Raw genomic sequence first — 27,420 nt, 5'->3', positions numbered from 1 at the left:
TCATTATCTGCAATGTCCAGTGATGGTTAGAAATCAATTCTAGGAAAGCACTTTTGGCTATTTCAACACAAAATTAATCCTGGATAATATTCTACCAAAATGCACAAGTAATTTTTTGCGTATTTGAGGAAGGCTATTTTCCTGTTTCTACCTGGTTTTATTTCTTTTCAGAGTGACCTTCCGCTGAAAGCTTTCTCCTGTTGCTAAGTGGCATGGGGACATGTATTTCAGAGAGTGCTTTACTGAGTTCAACCACTCTGCCTGTTTGCTTATTAGCTGACATTTAACTGTGTATCTGAAGAAGAACTAATTATCATAGAATCATAGAATAGATTGGGTTGGATTCTCCACTAGATCTGGGTGCTCAGAGTCTTGTAGAGCCTGACTGTGAATATCTCCAGGGATGGGGCCTGAGCTACCTCCCTGGGCAACTTGTTTCAGTGTTCCACCACCCTCACGGTAAAGAACTTTTTCCTAGCATGCAATCTAAATCTACTCTTGTCTGATTTCAAACCATTGCCCCTCATCCTATCACTGCAGGCCTTTGTAAACAGTCTGTCTGCAGCCTTTTTATAGGTCCCCTTCAGGTACTGGAAGGCCGCTATTAGGTCTCCCCAGAGCCTTCTCTTCAGGCTGAACAATCCCAGCTCCCTCAGCCTGTCCTTGCACCTTGCAGAAGAGGTGTTGCAGCTCCCCGATCATTTGCATGGCTCTCCTCTGGACCTGCTCTATCAGGTCCATGTGCTTCTTGTGCTGAGGGCTCCAGAGCTGGGCACGCTACTCCAGGTGAGGTCTTACCAGAGCAAAGTGGCAGAATTGCCTCTCTCTATCTGCCATGTGACAATGCAAAATGGTAATCAGGAGCCAGTTTATGAGCTTACACCTGTGCAAGGGGGAGATAGTGCAGAAGAGGGGACAAGTAACCTCATTAGTTACTTGAACATTAGCAACCCTTTTTGAGTCCGAGCACCCAAATAGGTGATTCCTTCATATTCAGGAACTGCTAAAAGAAAAATACTTCTTGCTGAGTTGCTCCTTTTGAAGTGAATGAAGCTTGGATTCATTTGAGCACTGCATAGACAACTGAAGGAAAAGCTCGGGCTGCTTCTGGAAATCATGTTAATCTTTGGCTGAATTTACTACTGATTCTGCATCTGAAATGCAGTGATTATGTGTGAGTGTAAAGAAGCTCAACAAATGTTTAAACAAGATTCACATCTCAATTTTTTAAATACATATGTGTGTACAGGCATTCATGCACACATTTTCACAAGTTCTAAAATCCTTCAGAACAGTATGTTCTCACCTCAAAGGATATGAGAAGAAAGGCAAAGTATGTGTATATGTGTACATGTGTGCAGCTGTGTCAGCGTGGTTTAAAGCTGCTTGGCAGATTTAAATCAGAATTTCTCTCTTTTTTTCAGTTTATCTCACATTAATGTAGCATTAATTCTGCTTTGTATTCTCAATTCCTATTGAAGATACAGATCTTCTCTACTTTTCCTGGAAGAGTAGAGTTCTTCTTTGAACCCAAAGTGCAGGAGGCACCAACATGAGGAGAGAGCATCATTGTGCAATTCAGGGGTTTCTGGGCCTCCTCAAGAGTGGTCTTTTTCTAAGCCAGGAATCCTGTCAACCTGTCATGATTTTGCTGAAGGGAGTTGGTGGTTTCAATTTTTGTAGACAAAAGCAGAGATGAGCAGAAAGGTTCTTTGACAATCCCTCAAGTCTATAAATTTGCATTCAGCAGTCTCTTCACCTTAAAAGGTAGAAGTGCTTACAATTCACACAATTAAGAATAGTTTGAATAGAGGATCAGTTAATAAAAGCTCCGTTTTCAACTTGAATTAATGGCTCAGAATAGGGATTTTGAACTGCTTTGCAGCTTAACACAATCCTGTTCTGAAACACTCGTAACTCACTAGAGATCAGTGATAGTATGTGTAGCTTTTATTTTTTTGATGCAGCAATTGGTGTTACTGGAAACCTTCTCCACCAGGCTTGTAGAAATAAATAAATAATTCTTAAAATGTGTCCAAAATAGGTAGCTTTAACCATGATTGCATATGTATTGCTATTAAAACATATTTGAATATTCTTAAAAACAACAGAGAGGTGATTTTTAAAGGCTGAGAAAGGAAACTGGGCAATTTTATTTTGTGTCTCAATTTATGAAGGGGCACTGTCAACTTAAATTTGAGCCAGAACTTGTTTTGTAATACTAAAGGTTTATAAAACCAGCATTGAAATGTTTGTATAATGGCTTACAAAGTCTCTGGAAAAACAGCAGTTGTTAAACAAATAAATGTTTCCTATGGTCTCTGAAATCCTTCTAATGCTGGCTGCAAATCTGAAAATGAAGCTAATCATGAGTAAAATCTAATTGAGAAATGCGGCAAAAGCCAAGTTTAAGCAATAACAGTGTAAGGAATTACATAAAAAAAAAAGATGACCTTATATCAGTGGTTGTTGGTGTTGTGCTAAACCAAACAAGGATTAAGTTCTGACTACAGTGACATCAGTTGCAAAACTACCGACCTGACAGGATTGTGAGTGTAGAGGTGGGTGGGAAGCTGGTGTTTGGCTGCTTGGTTTTGAGTTCTGCCTTGCATGCATCGCCTGTGACTTGGTAATTTTTTTTCCCAAGATTCCTTCCCCATGTTACTGGGCATGAAGAGAAAAATAAAGACCATCTTATTGTGTGGTGTGAGTAGAGATGACACCTTTTTCCTCTTCCAAGAAGAGAATTTTACCTTTGCTGTTTAAATCCTAATGACTGAGAAGATTCACAGTTTCTTATACATATTATTTATGGTATTATCACATTGAGTCAAGGTCTCAGTTGTTTGCAAAAGTGTGTGAGAGTCCTGCCCCATCTTCAAGGAGTTTGTAATTTAGACAGTCCAGAAGCAGGGAAAAAGGTGCAGAAATGGTTTGGCATTTAAAATTTAAAAACCAGTGCAGCAGGCTCTGGTTCCTGGTCAACCTGGGGAGTGTAGTGAACCTGTCCTTGACTGAGAGCAGGGAGTGGGGAAGGCCAGTATCACTTGCTGGTGAGGTGAGTGAGTGAGCCAGGCATCATGGGCAGCTCAGGCTCTGCAGGCTACTGGAAGAGGAGTCAGGTGCTTTTTTTGGGCTTTTACCTTTTGCCTGTTTACTTCCCAGTACTAAATTAGGCAGATTTTATATTACTTTCTTTGTAAATGACCACTTTTACAATAAAACCTCTCACTTTTAAAGCACAATACTTTGTTACAATTTAGATTTGTATTCTCCAGTGCATTTTGCGTATCATTGGAAGAGTTGTGTTTGGGGTTTGTTTTGTTTTGGGCTGTTTTTTAACCTTCTAGACATGGATAATTGAAGCTGAGTAAAATATTAAAACACTTCCTTTATTTACTGTATAAACTGTCTCACATGTATATAGAGGATTATAGATCTGCTCTTAGATGTCATCTTAACTCTTTAATAGCCCATACTTTACCAGGCACGAGGAAAATGTGCATTGCAGCACATGGTAGAGTCAGGGAAAGGACAAGGTACCTTTAGAGACATTGTGTCCCCACTTTTACCAAAACCTCAGGGTTTCTGAGACAAATATTTCAGAAATTTTTACATAGAAACAATCTTTGTTCATACCGTTAGACAATTTGTTTTCCCATACAGAAAATTGCTAGTATGGATAAATGCTTACAGGACTGGACCTTTCATGTGTGTTAATAGTTAACAGAAGGGCTATGTGCATATTCAAAAGGACAAACAATCACAGACACGATGGCTTGTTGGCACAGTGTGGGTTTCCCACAGTTGTGTAATCGGGTAACTAGCCATTGTATGAACTTTTGAGAAGTCAGTATGAAAACTGGCTTCCTTTAGTTATTGAATTAGAAATGCAGTGAATGTTTAAGGAACATGAGAGGGCAAAATGAACCAGAAAACATTTCCCACTATGCTCTTCTCCCTCAGCATATTAAATCTGATGGTTAAAAGAATCCAGCATCATTTAACTCTGCTGACAGCTGGTGGCATGTGCTGCTGTGTGGTGGTTACAGACATGTACAACACGTTGAAGATACAGACTGTAAACTGGTGCATTCGTGGTCCAAAATTCTCTCCCAGCTGCACAGAAATTAGATGTCTCTTATTATTACAATTTAAGTTTGTTAATCTCTTCCCTCATCCTGGTTAATCACAGACAATGAGCGGAGCATCCTGTGCTTATTTTTTTATGTTTGTGACTCTGGACCAGATCTTGTTATGTGAGATTTTTCTGCTTTTAGTACTTTCAATCTAGTTGTAAGACAAAACGAGGGTACCAAAAAATAGAGAGGAAAGAGGAGTGGAGACTAATGTGAAAAGTCAGTCTACAACATGACTGTTTTTCACGATCACTTCAGAAGATTTCCATAGGATACCATGAGCAGTCAGGCATCTCGTGGTGTTAAAATTTCCAGCTTCTTACCCTGAACTGAGTAAGTACAAATCCCAGTCCAGTTCAGTAAAGCTTTTTGGTTTTGGGACTAACAGCTATGGCTCATAGTTCAGTTCAGGTTCCATGACACAGAAGTGTAAGCGATGTTTGAGGGTCTTAGGAATAAAATATTGTGCTAGAGCAGTCTGGGAAGGATCCATCTGAACTTCCTTGCTTTCAACTTCACAATTGTTCTAACTAGGAAGTCTGAAGAATTTTGATGTGCATGCAGATAGTTGCATTAGTTTATTAGAACATTACTTGGGCAGTAATATTCTGACCCTTTCAAGAGTGCAGTTAAATATATGTATGTTAATAATTCTGTTCTGAGAGTTCAAGTAGTTCATTTGCTTAACTATTCTTTTTACTGCTTTTCATATATCTAAAAAAAGCCCTGGCTGGCTTCCCTAAAAATAAGTTGGTGAAGGAGAAAATAAATATGCTGTTGGTTGCACTTACAATGGTGCCATTGTGTAAAGCAGAGCAAGGATCGTTTCCAAACGGCCTCAGGTGAAATCTAATGGGAAACAATTTCAAACTGGTCTGAGTTCATTGGTAGAAAGAATGTGTCTTAGATAAACATCTGATCCGAGTTATACTACTTGGGATTATTCCTTCTCTGATTAAGTTCTAATTTTTATTTTTTAAAATTTTAATAAATACAGTTGCATTGGCCGGTTGGAATAAGGAGCCTGTTATATTGTCTTTAGTGTGGATTCTATAAAAATGGCTGTTTGCAGATTACTCTGATTTATGGAGTTGCTGCAGCTTTTTCTTATTACTGAAAATGATTGTTTTCTGTAAACTGTTTCTCATAGAGAGGCTACGAAGCATTGCACTTCTCTGCTAGCGATGGCCTTTCAGACACGGCTTGCAGTTTTGAAGAATATGCAACGTTAATTAATAATTGGGGATTTTTTTAATTTAGCTTTCCAATTTGTTCCTCCTATATTTACAGGAGAGCTCCAATCTTCCTGCTTCACTGCTTTTAGCTCAGCATAAGGACAGATCTACTCAGCTAGAAATGCAACTGGAAAAACCCAAACCTGTCAAACCAGTCACATTTTCCACAGGCATCAAAATGGTAAGACTTGCTTGCTTGTTTTTTTTTTTTTTTTTTTTTATTTTTTAATGCCTTTCAAAAGACCAAGGATTTTCTCATATAAAATGTAAAGGCTATCTAGACCTGTGTTACATATTATATGAAATAGATTGTTCTCTCTCAGTTAAATAAGTAACTAGGAGTTAGTCAAAGAATTTCATCATTCTTCTAGTAGGAATGTATGAAATACTTTCATTGCGTGGTTGTCAAAAACCAAGCTATACCTTTTTCCCTGAAAAACTGATTTCCTTGAATTATTTTTGTGTCATTTGTGTACCAATTCTGGAAGCTGAAATTTTGGAAGTTCAGGAATAGGCTGCACTTAGTTCAGATTGACTTTAAACACTGAAATAATCTGTGAGTATGAGACAGACAATTCAGAAAATGATGCTTGGGTGGTTAAGGATGCTGTATTTTCATCGTTGTTGGACTCTAGGAAGCAGCAAGTATTCTTGCAAATGCATTACTGCTACGGTGACAGCTTAAAGATCTGTCAGCATTCATGTTCTTTACCAAGACATGATACAAGCACACATCAGCCTTTGTGGAAACAAAGGTATGGGAGGTGATGTCAGAGCTGACTGATAGCTCTGAGCTGAGTTACTGATTTTATTTTATTTTTTAAAATTCTTTTTGACATTAATTGGTTTCCTGTTTTGGTTTAAATTGCTGCATTTTTTTTTAGACTTTGTATTTTAGAATTGATATGGTAAACTTTGTCCTGAAAATAACCAATAGTCTCTCTCATCCTCCAGAAACCAAGAAGTCAGCAAAGCAAAAAACATTGCATCAGAGTAGTCTCCCATCAATTAATCAATGTATTTTGTCAGGGATGTCTGTGCTGTGTTTATTATCCCCCAGAGCATTCACAGTGTAGAAGCATTTCTATCTTACTTTTTTTCCAAAAGTAGTGTCAGCTTTTGCGAAGTTGTGCAGATAGTTTTCTGGTTTTCATGGAGTATAAACTGTATCTTTGTCTCTTTTCTTTTAAAATCTAATAATCTGGGGGAGATTTATATGCTTCATGAGATGTTTTCTGTTGGTGTAAAAAAGCTTGTGGTCAGAAAATATTCATTGTTCTGTTTCAAAAATACTCTAACTGAATTCTACTTTGACAAACAAAACCCCTCACCCTGACTGACCTTAGTCCTAGATTAAAAAAGAACAACTTAAAAAAAACCCTCAAACAAATTTGGAATAGGTACAGTTGACAAAGTTAAGGATAGGAATGTTTGAAGTCAGTGAGCTCTATTTATGGAAGATGGATTACATCAAGCAAAACAGATTTTATACTGATGAAATTACAGGTTTTGTTGAGAGTGATGAGTATTCTCATATTTACTTTATAGGGTACTTGATTTAGTTATTATGTAACCCCGATTTTTAGAATTAGATAAAAATCACATTACACAATAATAACAGCACTGAGATGCTGCCCAATAAATGAATTAACTGGCTAACTTGTAATTACTAAAGTAGTTGTTGGTTACCACAGCCTGGGTAACCAACACAGCATGGGTACACATGTGGGTGTTCTGCTAGGACACAGTTCAGTGTTTGGAAGCAGATGTTGAATTTCTGTGGATGACATGGAAGCTGGCAGTTTACAGGGCTGCTTTGACAATCTGGACTCATTTGAATGAAATGTGCTTTAATATGGCTAAATGCAAAATTATAAATAGTAGAGTAAATAACAGGCTCTGTGAAGAGGTTTTGGAAGTTTAGCTAAGCGAGTAAACCAATTTGACTCTTAGCCGCAGCGTATGTGTGTGAGGCAGCCTTGAGTATGTGAGTAGTACAGCAGCAAATAGGAGAACACTTTTCCTGCTAAATGCAGTATTGGGAAGACTCAGGGGCTGAAGAGTTCTTCCAGCAGCCTTTTGAATGCAAAAGTCAAAAAGATCACAAAGAGGAGCCACCAGAGGTTCATTCAAAGGGAGGAAAATGTCTCTTGCTGTGTTCTGCCTCTAGTTTGAGAAGGTTAAGATATGACTCAATTTACAGTATCTACCTCCTTAACACAGAACATGCCAAAACCCAAGGCTGCAACAGTAAATGTAGCGAGAACCAGTAACCATAGTTAAACAAACAGGGTCCATCTAGGAACTGAAGGAACAAATAAGAGCTAAAGTTCACAGTGTTCCACTGGTTTAATTGGCCTCCCTGTTAAAACTGACTCTGGAATGTGATGAAATTGCTAATTCTTGATGTTTCATGCTTTCAGGTTGGGACTGGGATGCATCTTAGAAAGTTACTGTAGTCAATTGCAAATTGTTTGGTTCAGGGCAGAGTTAGCTTTGTAAAAAGCAATTCTGCTCATTGTACAGGAATTGATGTGACTGATGATCCATGACAGTGAATTCAAGTGACAACATAAGGTGAATTCCCACCTGGGCACTTACCTTATGACATGCTTATTTTCCAATATGAGTGTTTTTCTAAACACCTGAGATGCTGGGTCTGTTTGTTTTGCATAGGCGTACACTTGAAATAGGTGGAACTTTTGTTTCACTCCTCTTCAAGGTCAGCACTTTAGCTTTGTTCTTCTCTCACCCAAGGGGTTCCGACCACATATTCGTGGGGGTAGCTCTAGGGGAGTATTGAAAAATTCTTAAAAATTGCAGTTTGTATTAATGCTCTGTTTGGCTCAACAGTTCTGCAAATTATCCACAGTTTCTGTGAAAAGTCTCATTTTGTCCTCACTGTTGGAGTTTCTGCAGTAAACATTTAATGAATCACTGCATATGCTCTTCCTTGATGCTTTTATTTTTTCAAACAGTTGAGCCACTGACCTTTTCTGATGATTGCTTTCCTTAATTTTGTTTCAAAATAAGGGAATCCAGATAGAGCTAGCCAAGATACTGGCTAATCCTGAGCTTGTGTTCACACAAAGTCTATAAAAATATGCCTGTTATGGCAATCCATGTTTTTTTTTCAGCTTGAATGTGAGTGTTTTTCCTGGGATGGTCTTGGTCAGAGATGTTCTTCAGCCTGACTGATAATCGGACATGTTACTTGGTTTCTGAATTAAGAGGCATGCCCATTCTAGTCCCCTGGGCAATGCTCAAGGAAGTTGGCTCATTTAAGGTGTCATATTAGTGCTGTGGAGTTCCTGTGCTGGCAGAGGGAGGAGGGAGTGCCTTTTACTTTTAAGCTAAGCAAGAGCATCCCCTATAGCGCAAGGCAGACAATTAGCTCATGAGGATAGGGTCTCCTTTGCTTTTCCTTCTGTTAAATAGAGGGTTTGTGCTCCTTTCAAGTCAAAGCTAAGTTTTCTTTGCAGTCTGCTCATTAACTTTTACATTTTGTTTCAGTAAATTCTATCTTCTGTCCTAATCAATTGGTATGATTTACCTCTGTAAGTGGGGAGTAGAAGCGACTCTGTGTTCTGCTTATCATGCTCATTGTATTAAGAAATACTCTTTCAGCATATCTGAATATTTAAAACAGTCTTATTAAATCTAGTTTCAAATCAGTGTAAAGCTGTGAAAGAAGCTGTAGGAATCCTAGTTGTTGCAGCAGTGCTAAAAATACTATTTCCTGTCAATGCTCGTACTTCAGATTTTAGCTGGCAAAAAGAGCAGCATTTCTAGTGTTTCTAGGGTGTGCCAAACAAGGCTACGGTCTGGCGACACTTCTTTTTCTTGGTGAATATAATGGCCATTTCTGGCTGGGAGATGGCTTTAATGCAAAGCTAATTTGAACATGTAAAAGAGGTGCTTGTATGCATTGTACAGGAATGGTGGTTTGCAAATGCAGCAGGAATTAATGTCATTACAGTAACTTAGCTTTCTTTTTATGTCTCTGGTATTTACAGGACTGTAGGAGGCTTTTGGTGCTTGTAGATGTGTGCTTTGCTTTACCATTGTGGTTAAAAATGCATAAAAGCATGGATGTATTTAACACCTCTTTAATCATTGAACTGGGAGCATGCAAAGCTTTGAGTCTGCAGCCCAGCCACTCACCTGTTTGTAAGCAGTATGAATGCCTTTTCCTGGCTTGGCTGCATGCTCTCTTCAGCATGGTTCAGGCAGCATGCCCTGTCCTCCCTCTGTTTCTTCCAGCTTTGTAATGTTTCTTTTCTCCTTTCCCCAAACCTCACAGGAGATTTAGCCTCAAGTGATGGTATTCTTGAAGTAATTTCATGTAGTTGAAAACTCAATTACCTCTAATTGGATTGCCCAAATCTGCAGGAAAACAACATAGGTGTCCTCTGGCCTGCTCCCACTTGGGAGTTTGCCTTCTTACAGTTTATACCCTAATACCTTAAAACTAATATAACGCATCACTGACCCTGCAATTTCTATCATGGATTTAGTTTTGTTACTTAATGGCAACGGGAATATTTATTAATAGAAGTATTAGTGCAGAGTGTTGTACATGCTTCGTCATCATCAAGATGGTCTCTGCCCTTCTGAATTTGCAGTTTAAATAGATGTGTCAGGGAGGAGGGATCCAGATGCCCAAAGGGGATGTGCTTGCCAAGGATTAGACAGCAGAGCTGTGGCGGAAGGAGGAATAGGATCCAGCCCTACCAAATTCCTAACCTTGGATCTCTTCCGCTGAGCCAGGCTCCATCTCCTGTCAACAGCACTCCTGAATGGCAGTGAGTTAAGAGTGAAATACCTGCTTCCGCTTCCCTGTCCAAATTGCAGCAAAGATACTGTATTGAACTTTCTGTCTGACTGAATGTTATACCAGAATTTATTCCAGTTCTTGTAGTTTGAGGCTATCAGTAGCTGAATGCTGGGGGAAAGCAATATGCACTCTGAAGCAGACAGAACTTGCAGGAGGGAGCAGTCGAATCAATATTTCAGAGGAATGGATCTGTGTCAGACACAGGATGTCTAGGACACCTCAGGAGTGCATGTTACCACAAAGCTGAGAATAACAAGTGTTAGAGAATGGATTTTGTGTAGCATTACACTTGCAGTATTATTCTAATGGGAAATAACGTTCTTATTTTATGTTATGTGAAGCTATTTCTTTTAAAACATTGACCTCATCAGCTCAGGTCAAATTAACTGTTCTTTGTTATTGCCTTTTCCTACAATATTGCTTCCTGCTTAGTGGCTGCTCCTCTGTTTCAGTCTGTTTCTTTTATAGCTTGTGGAGCAATTATCCAAAGTCCCGTTCCAAATGCTAAAAAGTCTGTCAAAATACCTTTTTAATCAGTTGTGCTCCTTCAAAGTTGCTTAGACATATGCCAGGTACTCTGAGGTAAGTGAAGTTCATGTTGCACTACGGTTTGGACTACAACTGTTCTCCACTTCCCAAGAGTGCTTTGCTGTCCTGTGTGACTAGGAACCATTTCAGCCTTCCAGCTTTGCTTTGCCAGTTCTCACCGCTTTGGTCTGTTTCATTTCATGTGTTTTGGGGTGCATGTTTTATTTTATTTTGTAAAAATTTTAAATTTTTTAATTTTTTTTTAAAAGTGCCTTTAATATTTGCCTTAAGTTTAGAAATAAATAAATGAAAAAAACAAGCCTATTTCCTTCCTTCACTTTTAGCTCAGCAGGTCTATCTTCAGGCTGAATCACTTCAGATGGAATTGATTTCTTTGAGATTGGTGTTTTGGTTTTAATCTTCTTTGGCTGGTGCTGTGCACATTTCTTTTTGTCATCGGGGTGGAATATTTCCCTTTTCACAACACTTCATAGTTTAGAATCACAGCAAAATCATCAGACTTGTTTTCAAGAGGAAGTAGTGCATTTGGGTGTATTTGTTTTGGAGAGCATGCTTGTAAAGGTAAAATTTTCAGTGGCACTGGGCATTATCATCTAGCCCTTCAGCAGGAGTCTGGCTGGATCAATGCTACAAGACCGCTGCATTGCCCTTGCAGCCTTTGTGTCTGCATGGTGGCTGTATCCCAGCTCAGTGCTCAGACACACTGGGTTGGATGTCGGTCCTTTGAAAAAAGGTCTTAGTGCAGAGGAAACCCAGATGTACTGGTGTGGGGGTCATTGTAGTGCTTTCCAGCAGGTCTCTGGATGAAGACTCCCAGAACCAGTATTCTGGCCAAGCAGCTTCTGTGGAGTGAAGATTCTCGGGGGGTGCATGTTTGGAGAGCAGGTGCACATACCTCTGTAAGAACACTAGCTCTACTAGTGGGATCCTGCAGTTGCTAAGCACCTCCTCATGATTTCTAGTAAGAATACATATTTTATGTTGCTTTAGCTTTGAATTTTCATCACCAATAATAATATTGAGCATTGCATTGATCCCCTGAGGTTACCTGTTTCTGAAAAGAAAAAAGGGAAAAGAAATTGCAGCTGCTGGATCTTTACCATCTGACTACACATGGATATAGAATTCAAATGTAACAATTAAGGAGCATCAGAAATGCTGAGTGATAGAATTCAGGTTGGGGCTAACATGGTGGATTTAAACAGTTACCAAGAGTCCTGTGATCCAAACACTGCTCACCTAAGTCTCGTAGGATTATGTACACAATATGCCTGCAACTTCCGAGTGGCGTGATGGAGAGCGTTTAGAAGCAGTAAATATATTTGTAAAACTAAATTTCTAGCCCTCTATTTAGATAAAGATGTTTTGTTAAAAGTCAAGCATGTACATGCAGAATGGTGCTTGAAGTTTTTGAACTCTGTTTTTGAAGTGTCTGCCAGATAGACTTTATTTAAGTGATCTATCATCAGAATGCTTCCTGTGCACTCCAGCCCATGGAATGAAGTCTAAAACGTTTAATTGGGTTCTGGCCTTACTAAGTAATTACTGTTCTATCAAAGTGCATAAACATTAAGCACATTATGTTGACTTAAGGAATTTTTTTCCTAATGTAAGTAAGGAATGTTTTTTGGGAAAAAAAGGCAAAGTGAATGATAGTATTTGTTACTTCTCCTCCCCTCATGTACACAACACTAACCTTGGGAAAAGAGACTGGCTTTTAAAAATGCAGTTCTATGTCTCCCCATATCTCTTTTCAGGATTTCTGTTTGGAATGCCTCAGGAAAGATGCGACAGTCAAAATAAAGGTATTTGGTGGACAGGCATAATCAGAACTGCTTGACCTGATTCTGTTTTATGGTTGGTCTCTTATACTGATCTGTTAGAATAAATATTTGTTCATTTGCTTTAAGGCTTCTTTACGTAGCTAAAGCAGCACATGTTTATGTACACGTATTAGTATAAATACAAATTAGCCCCTTAAGTTTGCACAGCTGTAATGACTGGAATTTAGTAATTGAAATAGTGCCAACACTGCTAATTGTAAGGAGTGAACAGCAAGGCCAATGTGCTTGTTAGTAAAGCGTTTGTAATCAGCTGTGGAGCAGTTCTACTCTTGTCACATTTTGGAACAGAACTGTTCTTAGGGTTTGGATCTTTTTATTTTAAGTTTGTTTGCTTGGTGGTTTTTTTGTTTGTTTGTTTGACCAATTTCTTGCTTGATTTATAGAATTACCCAAGAACTTGGCTGCCTACCATCAAATTTCAGAAGTACATCTATATGTCATGCAGCATGTTGTTCTGTCCCATGAAAAGATGCTGCATAGGATGTAAAGAGAGGGCTGCTAGAAGGGTTCAGTCAGGCTGTCCTCTGTTCTCCTGCCCATATGGGAGCAGGCATTGTGACATCACAGCAGGAGCTGGGCTTTAGGACCTGATGTAGGATGCCCAAATTCCACCTTAAGCAGTGGGCAGTCTTGCCACTAGCTGCAAGAGCACAAAGACACGTTGTAAAGGGATCTAAGGAAAATGTCATTTAAATCAGCTTGAGATCTTCCTATTTCTGAGTCGTGCAGCTCTGAGCATGCTATTGCTTGAGTAGGTGTTACTGTGAGCAATAAGGAGAGATCTGACTGAAAGAAAGAAGGTGGCTGAGAGGAGAGTCCAAAAAAACAGCTGGCAGGGAAATAAAGAATAATAAAAAATTTCTCAATCATTGTTTGTTTTGGAAAGATCATGCTTTAAGCACATGGAAATACTTTACACATTTGAGAAGTGCTGACTTCCTACATGCCTTGTGAAGGAACAGCAAATCATTCATATAATGTAAACACATTTATAGATTGTTCCAATATAACTTTTTTTCCAGCACTGCCGTTCTTTCTAACAAGATACATTTTAGTACATATATGCTCTTTTGATGCTATGCTCTGGCCAAGAGTGGCAAGCATCATAAATGTTAAATGTTTATGTAAAATGAGCAGTGCAAAGTTATTGAACCACATTTTTAATGCAAAAGGTTGTTAAATAGTGCTGCTTGATCCACTGTTTAAAAGTAAACATACCAGAAAGAAGTGCTGGGGTGAAACAGAAATAAATAGCTTGTCTAAAAGTGTGAGTATAAGCGGTCTCATTATGTCTTGATAGAGATGATAGAAAAAAAATGAGAGTGGACAAAGTTCCTCTGTAAGGGTGGAATGTATGTCTCAGAAGAAAATAACATGAGAATCCTTAGTGCCAAAATTTCAGTGGGTATTTGAGGAATTGTGTAATTATAGTGGTGAGCAGCAGTCTTGAGAGGTCATAGGGTCCTTTTGCCTGTTGCAAGGCAGAGGCAGGGGTACTTCATGACCTGTTGAACCCAATCTTAATGACCTCCATAGATGGAGAGTGCACTCCTCCAGGCAGCCCCTGATAGCACTTGATGCCTTTGCTATTACATTGTAGGAAAAACTTCCTAACTGTGCATTTCCTTGACCTGGTGCAAGTCCACTTTCTATCTAGGTGGTTGTCAGAAGCAGCTTGTTCTCAGACTTTTGAAGGTGACTGACTATGGAAAGAGGACTTCACAGACTGAAATATTTTAGGATTTAGATCTTTAAAAATTAGTTCGAATGCCTTCATTGTTACTCAACAGGAAAAACATTGATTTCTTCTACACAGTGTTAATAGACTGACTCCAGTGTACAAACTAGATGGGAAATGACATTTATGACCTGAGAGAGGAAAATTGAAAGAGAGTAGTAAGAGCATTTAAAGAACTGGAGTAAGAGCACTGAAGGATTTGAAGCCATTTAGGCAAGCTAAAGTAGGAAATTCATGTGCATGGAAGAATGTGTAATCTTTCTGCCATGATCCTTTTTTCTTAGCACACGTCTGCATTTGTGAGAACAATACATGTTTTCTTCTAATCCTTTCATCTGTTGCTGCTGATTGAAGTGATTTTGTGTCATTCCTTCATCTCCTCTTGTTTACCTGGAGGAGGGCTGGTGACCTGGAATGGCAGAGACGAGCTAATGCCTCCACAGATTCCTTTGAGTCAGCAGTTGGTTGCATTGTGTCTGTTTGGTTTTAAGAGACTTTCCTATCAGGCCAGTATGTGCAGACTTACCTCACAGACTAGTTTTGTCCCTGCATATTCCATTTCTCAAGGAAGCAGGATCTGTTTGCTGATATTGTAGAGTGCTGGCCTTGCAGCACAAGTGAAAGATCTCTCTTACATCTGCATTTTCTTTTTTGCCTGTTCTCAGGGGCTTCTTCAGGCAGATTTTGGGTAAGCATATCCTATGTCCAGCTTTTCTGAAACTCTTGCCAGACTTAAAACACCATGCAAAGAAGGGCCACGATGAGGACAAGAATGGCCATAATGGGAAGTAGTGTCTGGAAGAAATGTTGCAGGAAAGTGGCTATCCAGTGCCTGCAGTTGCAGTGGTGTCATGATGGAGCGTAGGGTCAGAGCTCATGGGGATGGGGTAGCGTAAGACAGTAGGTGAAATGGATGAAGAAAGAGGTGGGGACTTGGATGGGAAGTGCTTTGGAGAGAACCTTTGTGGACATGGGGCCATCACTCTGAGTGGGGAGATTTGGGGCAGAGTTTTGCAGAAAGGTGGGAGTGACTGGAACAGGGGAATTTCTAGGAAGAAGACTTGAGGGGCTTCTGGGACTGGGAATTGCAGGAGAGCTCTGGTGTACAGAAGAATTTGGGGAATCGGAGGTTCTTGTACTCATTTGGCTGGATAGGTTCCTGTGTGAGAAGTCTGATCTCCATGGGCAGCAGAGGATGGTGTATGCACATTCAGATGGCATGAAGTGTAACACCTCCTCACACACTTGTAAACAAGGTGCTCTGGCTGTAGCCAGGGGTGTACATACAGGACTTGTGTTTCCCACAGCATCTTCTTTTTGTGTTGACCTCCGTTACAAGGTGCACTGGCCTCACTGATAGATAACTCCCTACAAGGGAGAAATCCTCAGCGTGCTGATGGAGGCCATGCCCTGTGGGTGCCTGTACCTCCTTTCTGCACCATAACTCATGCCTAAGAGAACCCAGCAGATAAATTAATACTTGCTGCAGGGTCTCAGAGGAGTGAATTTTTGAGCTTTAAAATAGCACATTTTTAAATTAAAAATACATTTAAAAATAAAGATGTATTTCAAAGGAGCTGTTGGGGGCCCTAGTTTTCAATAGTCAGTACTCATCCACGATGTATTTGTATTGTGCATAAGGTACTTGCAGCAAAAGATACCTTGGATCAAAGAGATAATGTTTTATACCAGGGAGACTTCAAAAGTAATTTTCCTCAGGAATGTTTGTTCAGGTGCAGAGGGTAAAGAAAGGAATATTGTTTTAGGCAATCGGCATTGGACATCAAAAGGTGAATTTCCCCATGTATACCTAGTCTGGATTCAGTGTGTCAGTCAAGGTGTTGCTGGAAAGGAATATTAACAGCATTGGCTACTAATGAAAGAGAAATTATCCTCATGAAGTGCCTTGGTCTCTTATCTTTATTCCTCTTAATTATATTATTTTAAAGAAGAAAAACCTGGATAATGGAGTATATCAAAGTGGAGAAATGACTATTTCAGTTGAATGTTCTGCTTTACCTGAACGCAGTTGGCAGAGGTAACTTGTATTTTGGGGTGTAGTTTGTGACACCCATTATAGTTCAGCAGAATGTGTATTCTCTTGCAAAAGTAGATAATAGCACGCTAATAGAGACTATAAAATACAACCTTTCTTAAAGTATAAAATATGTAAGAATACTGTGACTACAAAGCAACCTGCTTTGACTCACTTAGACAGATGTGTGTAGTGGAATGGGCAGGAAATGGAAGGACAGAGAGCACATGTGGAACCATCTATCTAAATTAGCTGGATGGGGGCCAGGAAACTGGAATTTCCAACATTTGAAATGATTAGTAGAAAATGAAATGATGACTTTGTGTGAGAAAAATGATTCTTGTACTATTCTGGGACAGTGAGGTAGTGTGCAGGAGACAGGTGATGCATGTTGACCTGGAAGACAGTGGAAAGGTAAGTAGGTTGGAGGGAGGAACCATTTAAAACTGAGGACAGTGCACAGGAGGAAAGCAGCTTATATTTTTAGGTCTGAGGTCCATTCTCCTGTTTCATCTCTTGAAAGAGAGGCATAAATAAACAGAGCACTGCTCTCTTCTCCAAAGCAAGAAAGAGAATCATGGAAATGTGATCCTCTGCAAGACTGTCAGAGGCACTGCTCAAGAAAACGAGAGCTGCTGGTCTGGGCTGTGGAGACTTGCTGACAGATCTAAAGGGGACCAATCCAGGCACTTGATCCTCACCATTACTAGGCAGTCTTTGGCACTGAGGCTTAGGGTTGCCTATGTTTGTGTACCTGTGGGTATGGTTGCACCTGGCTGGCATTAAAAAAAAGCCATGTAGATCCAGGACTCTACATAGAGATGGCCAGATTGTAATGCTTCTTTGTGATAGGCTCTTTAAGTTCAGACAGGCAAAGTTTAAATAATCAGTTAGAAGAAATTTGAAGAATTTTCTGCCTTTCCTAAAAGGTAACAGTTTCTGTAAGAGCAGGATGGTAGCTTTTTCTCCACTTCCATTTGAAGTGGGATTTGAGCCAAATCATGACTAAAAATCCAGAAAAGGGATAGCCTGAGGAGTTTAATTGCTGGGTTTTCCATCATCCACTCACAAATCTTAATATGAATAGAGCTGGAGAGCTTCAGTGTTGTTTGCTTTACAGAGGAAATCTAGATGTTGAAGATCTATGCAAAGATCCTGCTGCTCCTGGTACTATCTTGGCCATGCCTGCACACCAAGGGTTCCCCTTTGTGGTTGTTCCCACTAAAATATGATAAGGATTTTCTTTCATTGTGGTGGGAGAGGAATAGGACTTGACTCAAGAGCTGGGGAGAGTGTAGAGGGGAATGCAATGGAATCTTGATGCTTTCTTCATTTCCACCCAATTAGTTTTCACTTATTTACCTTAATCTGCCTTTTTGTGGAATGACACCTTGAGTTTGAATTGCCATTTCAGTTATATAGGATCTGAAATGTAGACAGGATTAGGCCAAGAATTTATCTCAAGTCAGGGAATTCTAAAATTTGTTTGGAATAAGAGGTAAAAAAAATCCTTAAGATGCAGTTTATACTAAAGCTTATTTATCAGTTCAGTTTCATTGAGAGTGTTGTGCACAGCATCTGCTTTATGCTAATTTGTAACCTATTTTGTGTCTGCTTAGTCACGTGAATTTGAAATAAAAAATTAAACATGTGTGTCATTTTTAAAGTAACAGAAATACTGTTTGAATGCTTTACCCATTTAACCTTTGGTCACTTTTAAACTCAGTGTAAGTAGCTTCAGCAGTAGCTGAGGTGCCAGGTATAGCTTTGGTATGAAATCTTGTTTATCACCTAATTCACAACTGTCTTTTTTTGGTTTTGCCTTTTAAAAAGGACCTGAATAAATTATTAGTGGGATCTGGATTATTTTGTTTGTCATGAAGAAGAAAGTATAAATATGACTGCGCTTTTATTTTACTTTTATCAAGAGGTAAAGTACAAGGCAACTGGAACTTTTCAAAGTGTGAACTTTCTTCTTCTGAAGGAAGAAACTTCCTTTAGATTCAGGATACTTCATTTGTTGTTAAATACAACACTACATAACCATGCTGTTTTGCCTTCTATTATCTTCAGCCCATCTCTGCTCCATGTTGCTGGTAGCGTCAGGCTTAGAAATGGAGTGGGCTCTGCTGGAGGCAGGTGGGGAGGGAGTTTATGCATCAAAACCCACTACCTTATATTCTGTTTGGGAAGCATCTTTCTGCAGCTGTGGAAGTGTGGTATGGACCTGGGAAATGTGGGAGGAGAGTATATTTTCTTGTGTGGGAAAGATTTTGCTATTGTCTTGGATTTTAGTAGATAAAAAGGGAGGAGAAGGTGAGCTAAGACATGGCCAGCTGAGACTTCTAGGGAAGGGAGAGAGAACCCATACCTGACATCGCCTGTGGGTGCAAAGGAAAGACACACACAGAGCAGTTCTTTATTTTTGCAGTGGGAGGTATGTGTGTGTGTGCACTGTCAATTGTCCATGACAGCTGACGTTGGGGAGAGGGAGCTTTTTAGGGGAATTCAGAGCTTTAGATTAGGGAATATTTGCTTCAGTCAAAAAGCTTCATTTCCGGATAACACCAAGTGACTATCAGATAAAGCCAGTCTGGACATGACTTTTGGACTTGAGTATCCATGCAACTTTGTTTGAATGGTTTTTGTTTTGGTTTCCCCACCTTTCCTAGCAGGGCAAGGCAGGCTTTTTAATTAACTTCCCCCCCTACCCCATCAATGTGCTTAATGTGAATGATAGGGCTGCTGCTTTGATCACTTCGGCAGATTCATTGAATTTATAAAATCTGCTCTTTTCACAATAGTTTTGTTTATGTATATTTTTAAATCCCTTAATCTTGATGATTTTGTTGTTGTTACTTGCATAAGGGCATGCAAACTATTAAGCTAAGGCTGTGGAAAATAACTAGGTAAATACTTTCTTACTGTTATGAAATGTAATTAAAAGCCTGCAAACTTTGTCATTCATCTTTTCAGCATAGGAGTGTATTTCTTATGGAGACAGTCTAATATCCTGCAGTCTAATATCCTTCATGGCATTACAAAAATAATTAATGGACCTTTTTAGGGCAATGTGTGTTGCCACAACGTGGAATAATACTTCAGTGTTGTAAGTCAGTGTTGTGCTGGGAAACACTAATCCCTCATGTATAGTAACAGGAAGTATGAATATTACTTATTAATAATAATATAAAACACCTTCACACAGATGCTTTTTCCTGGGCATGTCTACCTTTTCATAAACAGTGAATTTTAATTACAGAAAATTGGTGAGAAGCAAGAATGATTTGTGTAATGAACACAATCTGTTTATTTAAAAGCCTTAAGAAGTTGTAAGAGATGGAACTTAGCCGTATGTGAGAGACGAATGTTGTGCAATAATGCCCCTTCATTCCCCTTTCATAATAAATCTCTGCAGACTATTCATCTGAAGGGCTGGATGCCAAAAAGAACAGGTTCGACTTGTCTGTGAGGATTTACACCACAGTAAAATGCACAACTGCTTTTGTAGAGGTCATTGTGAAGGTCACGGAACCAGTGTGCACCGCAGAATGAGAGCAGCCTCTAACAGTGGTGTGAGAGGTTGGACTGGGTGAAATCAATATTTAAAACCTCATATGAAATGTAGCAGTAAGTTGGAATTGTTAAAACACATGACTTCAAAGCATGTATGCTGTTTTGCAAGAAATTAATGGTCTCCCAGAAGTTTACATCTTGTACCTTTGCTGAGTGTTGTTCAAAATGCAAGTTTGCTTGATTCCTGACAACATTGAAATAACTTAGTGTGTATAATAAAAACACCCTCAAGCCTTATTGATTCCCTCTGTCCAGTTTAAGAAACACCCTCATTGATACTGAAGTGGATTTAATTACCTGAAATTTGGCACACTTTTTCCCTTTTTTTTAAACAAATAATGTCTGAGGTTGACCATAGGGTCACTATGTCTTTAAATAAAAGATGATGATCATTTCAAATGGCAAGCAGCCATCAGAGGGGTTTAGTGCAGAGATTAATTAGTAAACTTTGGAATGCGCTACAGCAAATGCAACTGATTGGCAATAGCATGTGGAGCAGCAACTGGTGGAAAGCTAGTGCTGCTGAGCAGCAGAGGTATTTCCAAAAAGACTTAAGAGTGCTGTGATGTGCTGTGCTTTAAATGGCTGGGTGCTGATTGCATCAAACACAAGTTCTCTACTCATGCAGACGAGTAAATGCAGAGGTTAAAGAAACCTGATGTGCATTTGGGAAGAAAACCAGGTGTGATTAGGTGTACCCCATCAATAAAGAGTGGCACCCCTGAACATCAGAGGATTACAGAGGATTGTGGTTTGTATGCAGTCTATTTTGCACCTTTTTTTTATCAGGGAGATGAATGTCAAGGATACATTCAAATGCTGAGATAGGAGTTATTAGAAAAATACACAGAAATAAATACCATCAATTCAAGGGCTATTGCAGTAATCCATTCCTAAGAATTCTAATCTGCTTTTTAAATGGTATGGATTACTGGTTATTATGTGTGGTTGCATGATTTTTAATTGCTTATTGTGTGCTTTCTGATGTTTTAATGTTTTAGAGAAAGTTGGAAACTTTCTTTGTAAACCAGCTTTCTAAGGATGCTTGTTCTATTTGGTGTGAGTAATGGACCCCATTACACATAGTCCCTACTGACCATTTTCTCAATTTGTGCATGCCATGGGATTGGTGCCCAGATAATAAAATTAAGGTGGTTTATGTAATAACTACTCTTGACAGATTACTTGGAAGCCCTATATAGTTAACATCTCTCTCAATATTATTCTTTTAGTCTCTCAATGTCCACCTTCAGTTAGAGGGATATAGTCAAGCATCCATTTAACTCATTAAGAAAACTCACACCATTACCAGTGAGTATTTCCCTCAAAAATGGCCCATGCAACTTGACTGGCCTGGTAAAAGGCATCTTACTTAATGTATTTTGAGTGTTGAGCAAAAGTTTGCCCTTGTGAACTAGTTAATAGTGTCACTGAAGTAGTCATGTAAAATTCTTGATCTAAAGCTGGTGGAGGTGCTTGATCTCATAAGATACGGATTATCCTGGCTTTGACCCAGAAAACCCTTAAGGTTTAAAATTAAGCAAGCATGTATTCCTCTTGGCTTAACTATCAGCTCTCTTACTTTGCCCTCATTGGGTTTCAGTCCCTAGGGCCCATTGAGGTATTGTGGCAAATCTGTGCACTAGGCAGTAGCAGATGATGTCTCATAACTGGTTGTGAGCTGCTCAACTTCAGAGCTGTCTACAGAAGGACAAGGAGTGGAGACTGGAGTTGTCAGGGTGCTGTTTTTTTCTTTGGAGGCTTGTTTGTGCAAGCCTTTGCTTCCTAGACCATTGTGTTTATTGCTATAGGTAATTGCAGCGAAGCGGATGGGCTCGATTTACACGATCAGGTTTAGGCTTGCTTGGCTTTGTTGGAGTGGACTTGCAGACAAAGTAATCAGTATGTGACTGCAGCTTTGACTTTGTGAGGCTCCTTGTGTGCTTAGAGATTAATTGTTTGTAATTTTCTAAGTTGAATCAGTGTTGCTGAATCTGGGTCTGAGCCCCATGTGAGTGTATGATACAATTTCCTGATAGCAAACAGATTTGTTATCTTGACATGCCTTTACATTAATCCTGTGTATGAATCTGCACAGGACTGGGATGTTGTTCAAAAACAGTATTTATTAAAAACTGTTTATCTTATGCCCTTTTATTTGTGTGCACATGTCTGTGTGTATACATGTGTAACAGAAACACTCAACCATATGAAAAGCATCTCATGTGAAAATGCAGTATCTGAGTACTGCAGTCAGTTCTCCAATTACTGAAGCTTGGTTATGTTTTTTTTTTTTTTAACTAAATCTGCTGTGTGTATGTACAATGTACACATCCAAGTACATTGCAGAGCATTATGAATAAATAAAGGCAAACTGTAGCCCTTGACAGAAACAAAAGTAGGTATGTCCAGTGATGCATAATCCTGGCTGGGTTGCTGCTTTGCTGTGACAAAATTACTTGTATGAATTACAGAGTGTTCTTTGCAGCACTTGAGAGTTGCCTTTTAGTATTGGTCTAAACCTAAGATATGAAAGGTTAAATCAACGTCTGGATTTCTTTGTCTTGATAGCAGCAAAGAGTCGCTTCAACTCCCTGCTTTTGCTGATGCATTGGAACAGATCAGCAAAGCTGCTGGAGTAGCTGGGGCCAGGGTTAGGTGGTATCCTACGGCGAGCTGCTTTTAGGCTCTGCCAGGCTTTTTTCATTGTAGATCTCCTAGACACTCTGGCTGTCAATATTCAGTCTTAGCAATGAATGTTTCAGCCAACACAGCAATGGCTACGAAAAGAAGATGATGAAGGAGAAAGCTGATACAGTGCTGTGTTTTAACTGTGGCCCAAGATTAATGTGAAACCAAAGGAGAAAACATGTCATTTTTCTCTGTATATTACCAGTTGATAAACGTTTATGTCCAGAGCCCTAGATCCAGCCAAAGTTATTTAGGCTGCTGGTGACTTAAAGTGTTTAGTTGCTTGTAAAACTTTTAGCTATAGCCTTGCCATCTTTTGCTGAAAATACAGTTTTCCTAAAGGTTATACATTTTACCTCCATTTTCTTTTTCATGTCAAATCTTGGACAGTTCAAAACAAACCTCCAAAAACCCCACTCTGGATTATTAAGCCTAACATGCTGTGAAAGCTTCTTGAACAGCTTGCCTTGGCACGATGAAATTAATGTGATTATAGTCGAGCAATGCAGAGATGGGGGGTGGGGGTACCCCTCCAAATTGTCAGCACTTGGGAAAAGAAACACAAAAACTGATTCTTATTCATATGTACTCTAGAGTTTCTGATTTGCTCCCATTGACTGGAGTGATACGGTGTCAGTTACCCCCATGCCTGTAGCAACGGGTTTGTGTTTCATGTAATGAAGTAGAACGGCGATGCAGTAGTCCAGTGTTGCTACATGGATGGCTTCCAGGTAGATGGAGACTTGGGCTGACCAGCTTAGGAGGCACTTCTCTGTGGTCAGCCAAAGACCATCTTTTGCTGGTGAGTCTAGAAGTGTGTGTGTGCTGGGTCAGTCTCTTATGTACCTGTATGATTGTACCACTGATTAGACTCAAAAAGATTGGCAAGCCCTGTCTGTGTGGGAAGGTGGAGTGCAAAAACTTGCCTAATTATTTAAATCAATATAATCCTGCTTAAGGCCTTTTTGGAAAGCAGATGTGAGTGGTGTTTTAAGTTAACACAGTGTGTTTTGTGTTCACAATAAAAGCTAGTTTCATTTGGAAAGATTGTACTTGTGGTTACCTTCTAAAAACTTTTGCTGTATTAAATGTGGAAGGACTCAATTCTCTGCGTGCACACATCCTCTTTTGTAAAATTTGTACTTAGATTTAATGTCTTCAGGTTTGCTTTATGATCAACAGTTCTTTGAACTCACAAGCAAGAAAGTGCAGATAGCTTCAAATAGTTGAAGCCTCATTTTAAGGAATGCATATGTTGGTTTTGACTTTATAATGTGAAGTTTGATGTCTGTTTCATAACTGCAGGATTCTAGTGGAAATGTAAATAGTCTGACCTTTCTTTAGATACCTTTAAAATACACTCTATGTCTTAAAAACAGGGACTTTGTTCCAGAGATCTTGGATATCCAAACTATGGAAACAACAGCAGCTGATTTTTAGCTAGTAAAGATCACTTGCATGTGCTTTTGTTCAGGAGACATTGATCTGTGGTGGTTTAGACTTGAATATAACATTTTTGGTAATAGTAAAGCTCCATAGAAAAAAGAAGGGCTAAGGGTGGAAGTTGACTGAGATGATTTAGAGTTTTATGTAAGCACATAAAGCTGTAAGTTGTCTTGTTGTGTTTGGTTTTGAAAAGCACTTATTAACTACTTTGACATCTCGCTTTTATTCTCAAACATCTGCTTTCGATTGTTTGCCATAAAAGTGTAAGAATTAATCTTGCCCTCGTTTTTGTTATTGCTACCAGAAACCAAACTATTTTTATTACTACTTGTATAGGAATTTGGACCCTGAACTATTTTCAGAGTTGAGGAGAAAATGAGTTTGAAGTTTATTTTATTTTTTTCCTCCCTCATGCTCCCTCCAAGCATACAGGTGAAATTAATTAAATTATAGTTTTAAACTGCACAAAGACACTAGACATGGCTTGTTAAACTGTAGAGTAAGCTCTGCCTTGCTTAATTTGGCCCAATATTAAGAGTTTTAAGGGTATTCAAATGATCAGCTCAGTTTGGTTTGTTTCTCAGAGCAGCAGCTGCCCTGAGACAGGGTAAGACATTTGCATCGTCTGAGGACTGCTTAGTACATATTTTACTGTATGAAAATAATATCTGAAAGTCAAAAAAAGAGAAAAGTTCCTTATATGTTTAATCTTTTGATTAGCAAATATTCTTAATGGTTGTTCTTGGGGCTTTGTTTTTCTTGGATTGCCCCTTGTTTGTGTTGTTTCCCAAGGAGCAGTGAGTAGCTGTGACAAGCGATGTCAGTAATAAGCCTTGATGATCTTCAGCACACTGCATTTCAGTGATTTCTTTCCTGTGTTGTGTGTTACTATGCTTTAAGACATTCTGCTGATGTGGGTTTATCTAGTATTTATGTAAGAGCATATAGTCATCTTCCTTTCTACAATGGAAGTGCCATTTTTAAGGCAAAACTGTCCTGTTGTAAGCCTATAGCATGAAATACTCTAACTTGCTCAAAATCTGATGTTTGTGCTGCAGTTCCTTTTGCAGCAGTCTCCTCTTTCAGAATCTGTAGTGATTCTTTGCTTTTTTATTTGAATACAAATGTTTTAGCAAAAGGGTTCACAAAGTATCCAGTGAACAAGGTGAAACAAACAAAGCGTCTCTTTATTTTATAAATTGGTAAATAAGAATTCTCTGTGACTAAGTGAAATTACCATATGATTGTATTGCTGATTTGGTGCCAGCTTCCATTTGCTCTAAGTGAGATTGTGGATTTTTCATGGAAGGAACCATTCTTTTTTTCACTGTACTAAGGATGCCTCAAATGTTTCTGGTTATTGTGCTTCAAGTGTTTTCAAAGCCATAGACGGCAAAACTAGAGTAATGCATCGTGGTTCTCGGGTGCACAGAGAGACTTTACTGCAATTCTTTTGGGCTCATCTTGGGCTTACAAATAGATTTCCTGATCCTGTTCTGTTAGTCGTGTCTAAAATGCTGCTAAAATTCAGGTGCCATTGGAAGTATGCACTACAAAAGCTGTGCTTGTGTCAGTGTTCAGATTTAAGGATCTTTTTGATATAGCCACTTAAAACAGAGATGGAAACTTGCATGGAAAGAAATTAAGAAATTTCTGGAAGGACAACATAATATATTTTGTGCAGATACTAAGCAGTGGCTTCTGCCCCAGAGAGGTTTTTGTTTAGTTTGACAAAATGAATGTGCATTTTCAAAGCAGTGCCTTGAGCTCTGTGCTGCATTTGCAAAGTGTCTTGCTGTCCCCAGAATAATCAACTAATGTCTACTCACATGCTCTGCATGTGAATGAGGAATGTAAAAATTAAACTACTTTGCAATTCATGCTAAAAGTATTAATTTCTAAATGTATTCCTAACAAATATCAGTTTTCATTTAAAATTTGTAGTAAATGTAGTCCACAAGTATTGTGAAGACATACCACATACTGCTAATGTCTGATGTTGCTTTGTTAACTTTTGCCTGTTTCTAGTAATTTACTCTGCTATTCTTTCTTCCCGTTTTTCCTATTCCATTCATACTTTTCTACTGCCTCTATTGTCCTTTTCTTCATATTTATTCCTTTTTTTGCCCCCATCACTATAAATACCTTCCTCTGCTTGCCTGTGCCAGATTATTAACGTTTATCAGTCCCCCCTTATGTAGTTTATATCTTTTCTTTATCAGTCATAAGCCATACTAAATGTGAAATTCTGCATCTTTATCAACAGTTCTCTGTGTTTAAGGCTGTATGCTCACTGAAACAGGGAACATATCTGTAACTTTAGGAAAAATTTTTTCGCGGAAAGAGTGGTCAGGCATTGGACTGGACTGCCCAGGGAGACGGTTGAGTTTCCAATCCTGTGTGTGTTTAAAGGTGTTTGGATGTGGTGCTTGGGGCGGTGGTTTAGGGGTGAACCTTTAGAGTAGGGCTATCTGTTGGACTAGGTGATCCTGAGTCTCTTTTCCAACCTGAATGTTTCTGTGATTCTGTGATTTACAGTTTCTCATCTTCTAAAGACTGAGGTGAAACTTCCTGTTCAGTTTTGTTGTTTTAAGCAGTTTTTCTTCTTAAATCATCCATCAGACTCTACATTCCTTGAAACCCATATTGTATAGCTGTGGGTGTTTGGGTGGGAGGAAGCTGCTTTAGAGGATCCCAGGAAAGAGCAAATAGTGGAGTACAGTGATGCATGGTTCTTCGTGAGCTACTGTTCTACTAATAAAGCAGCAAATTTTTGCAGGTTCCACTGTTCTCTCAGGAAATCCTAAATATTTTTCTTGCATAATGGAGGAATTGTATGAATGTAACCTTCAGCTTACTGCAGAAAAATAGGAACACCAGTAGATTCAGTTGTACCAGGACTCAAACAACTGTCCCTGCCTGGTGAGTGACATGCAGCTATTGCTGTGCTCTGACCTCCACCAGTGTGTCTGTTCCTTGCTTAATGTTATGCATCACAATGCACAGTGGCCTTTGTTAGATTGATTTCTACTTTGCATCCCTTGAAAACTTAGGCCTTTAATATGGGTGTTTAAAACAATATTATATTAAAGCCTTTAATCTTGTAAGTAGACTGGGGACTGCAGAGCTTGTGCTTTGCTGGTAGCCAAATCAAAATGATCAAGGCTCCCGAAGTCTGATGTTAGAGATGCAACAAAAGTTTGCTTAATTCTGTATTACATAGCATGTTGAGAACTGACCTAACAAATTCAACAGAACATCGACTTTGAGTCACCTGCAGTGAAATGCCTCTGAAAAAATGAGAAGAACCTGTGGTTGTACCATGAGAAG

The 27,420-nt window shown here is 39.1% G+C and overlaps 1 protein-coding gene across 2 annotated transcripts in view; it reads left to right on the top strand.

The window, feature by feature from the left end:
- Nucleotides 1-27,420, top strand: part of MNAT1 (MNAT1 component of CDK activating kinase) — a 127,709-nt gene that overhangs the window by 51,762 nt on the left and 48,527 nt on the right. Inside the window, exon 6 of one of the 2 annotated variants that reach the window (XM_054400305.1) lies at nt 5,430-5,555. The exons of the other annotated variant lie outside the window; for it this stretch is intronic. Coding sequence (XP_054256280.1) covers nt 5,430-5,555 — 126 coding nt within the window. The remainder of the gene's footprint in view (nt 1-5,429; nt 5,556-27,420) is intronic. 2 annotated transcript variants of the gene reach the window in all.

The sequence above is a fragment of the Indicator indicator genome, chromosome 4 (genome assembly GCF_027791375.1).
Source record: "Indicator indicator isolate 239-I01 chromosome 4, UM_Iind_1.1, whole genome shotgun sequence".
In the NCBI taxonomy this organism is placed as follows: domain Eukaryota; kingdom Metazoa; phylum Chordata; class Aves; order Piciformes; family Indicatoridae; genus Indicator; species Indicator indicator.
The sequence above is the reverse complement of the archived record's forward strand: the minus strand, read 5'-3'. Positions and strand labels throughout refer to the sequence as shown.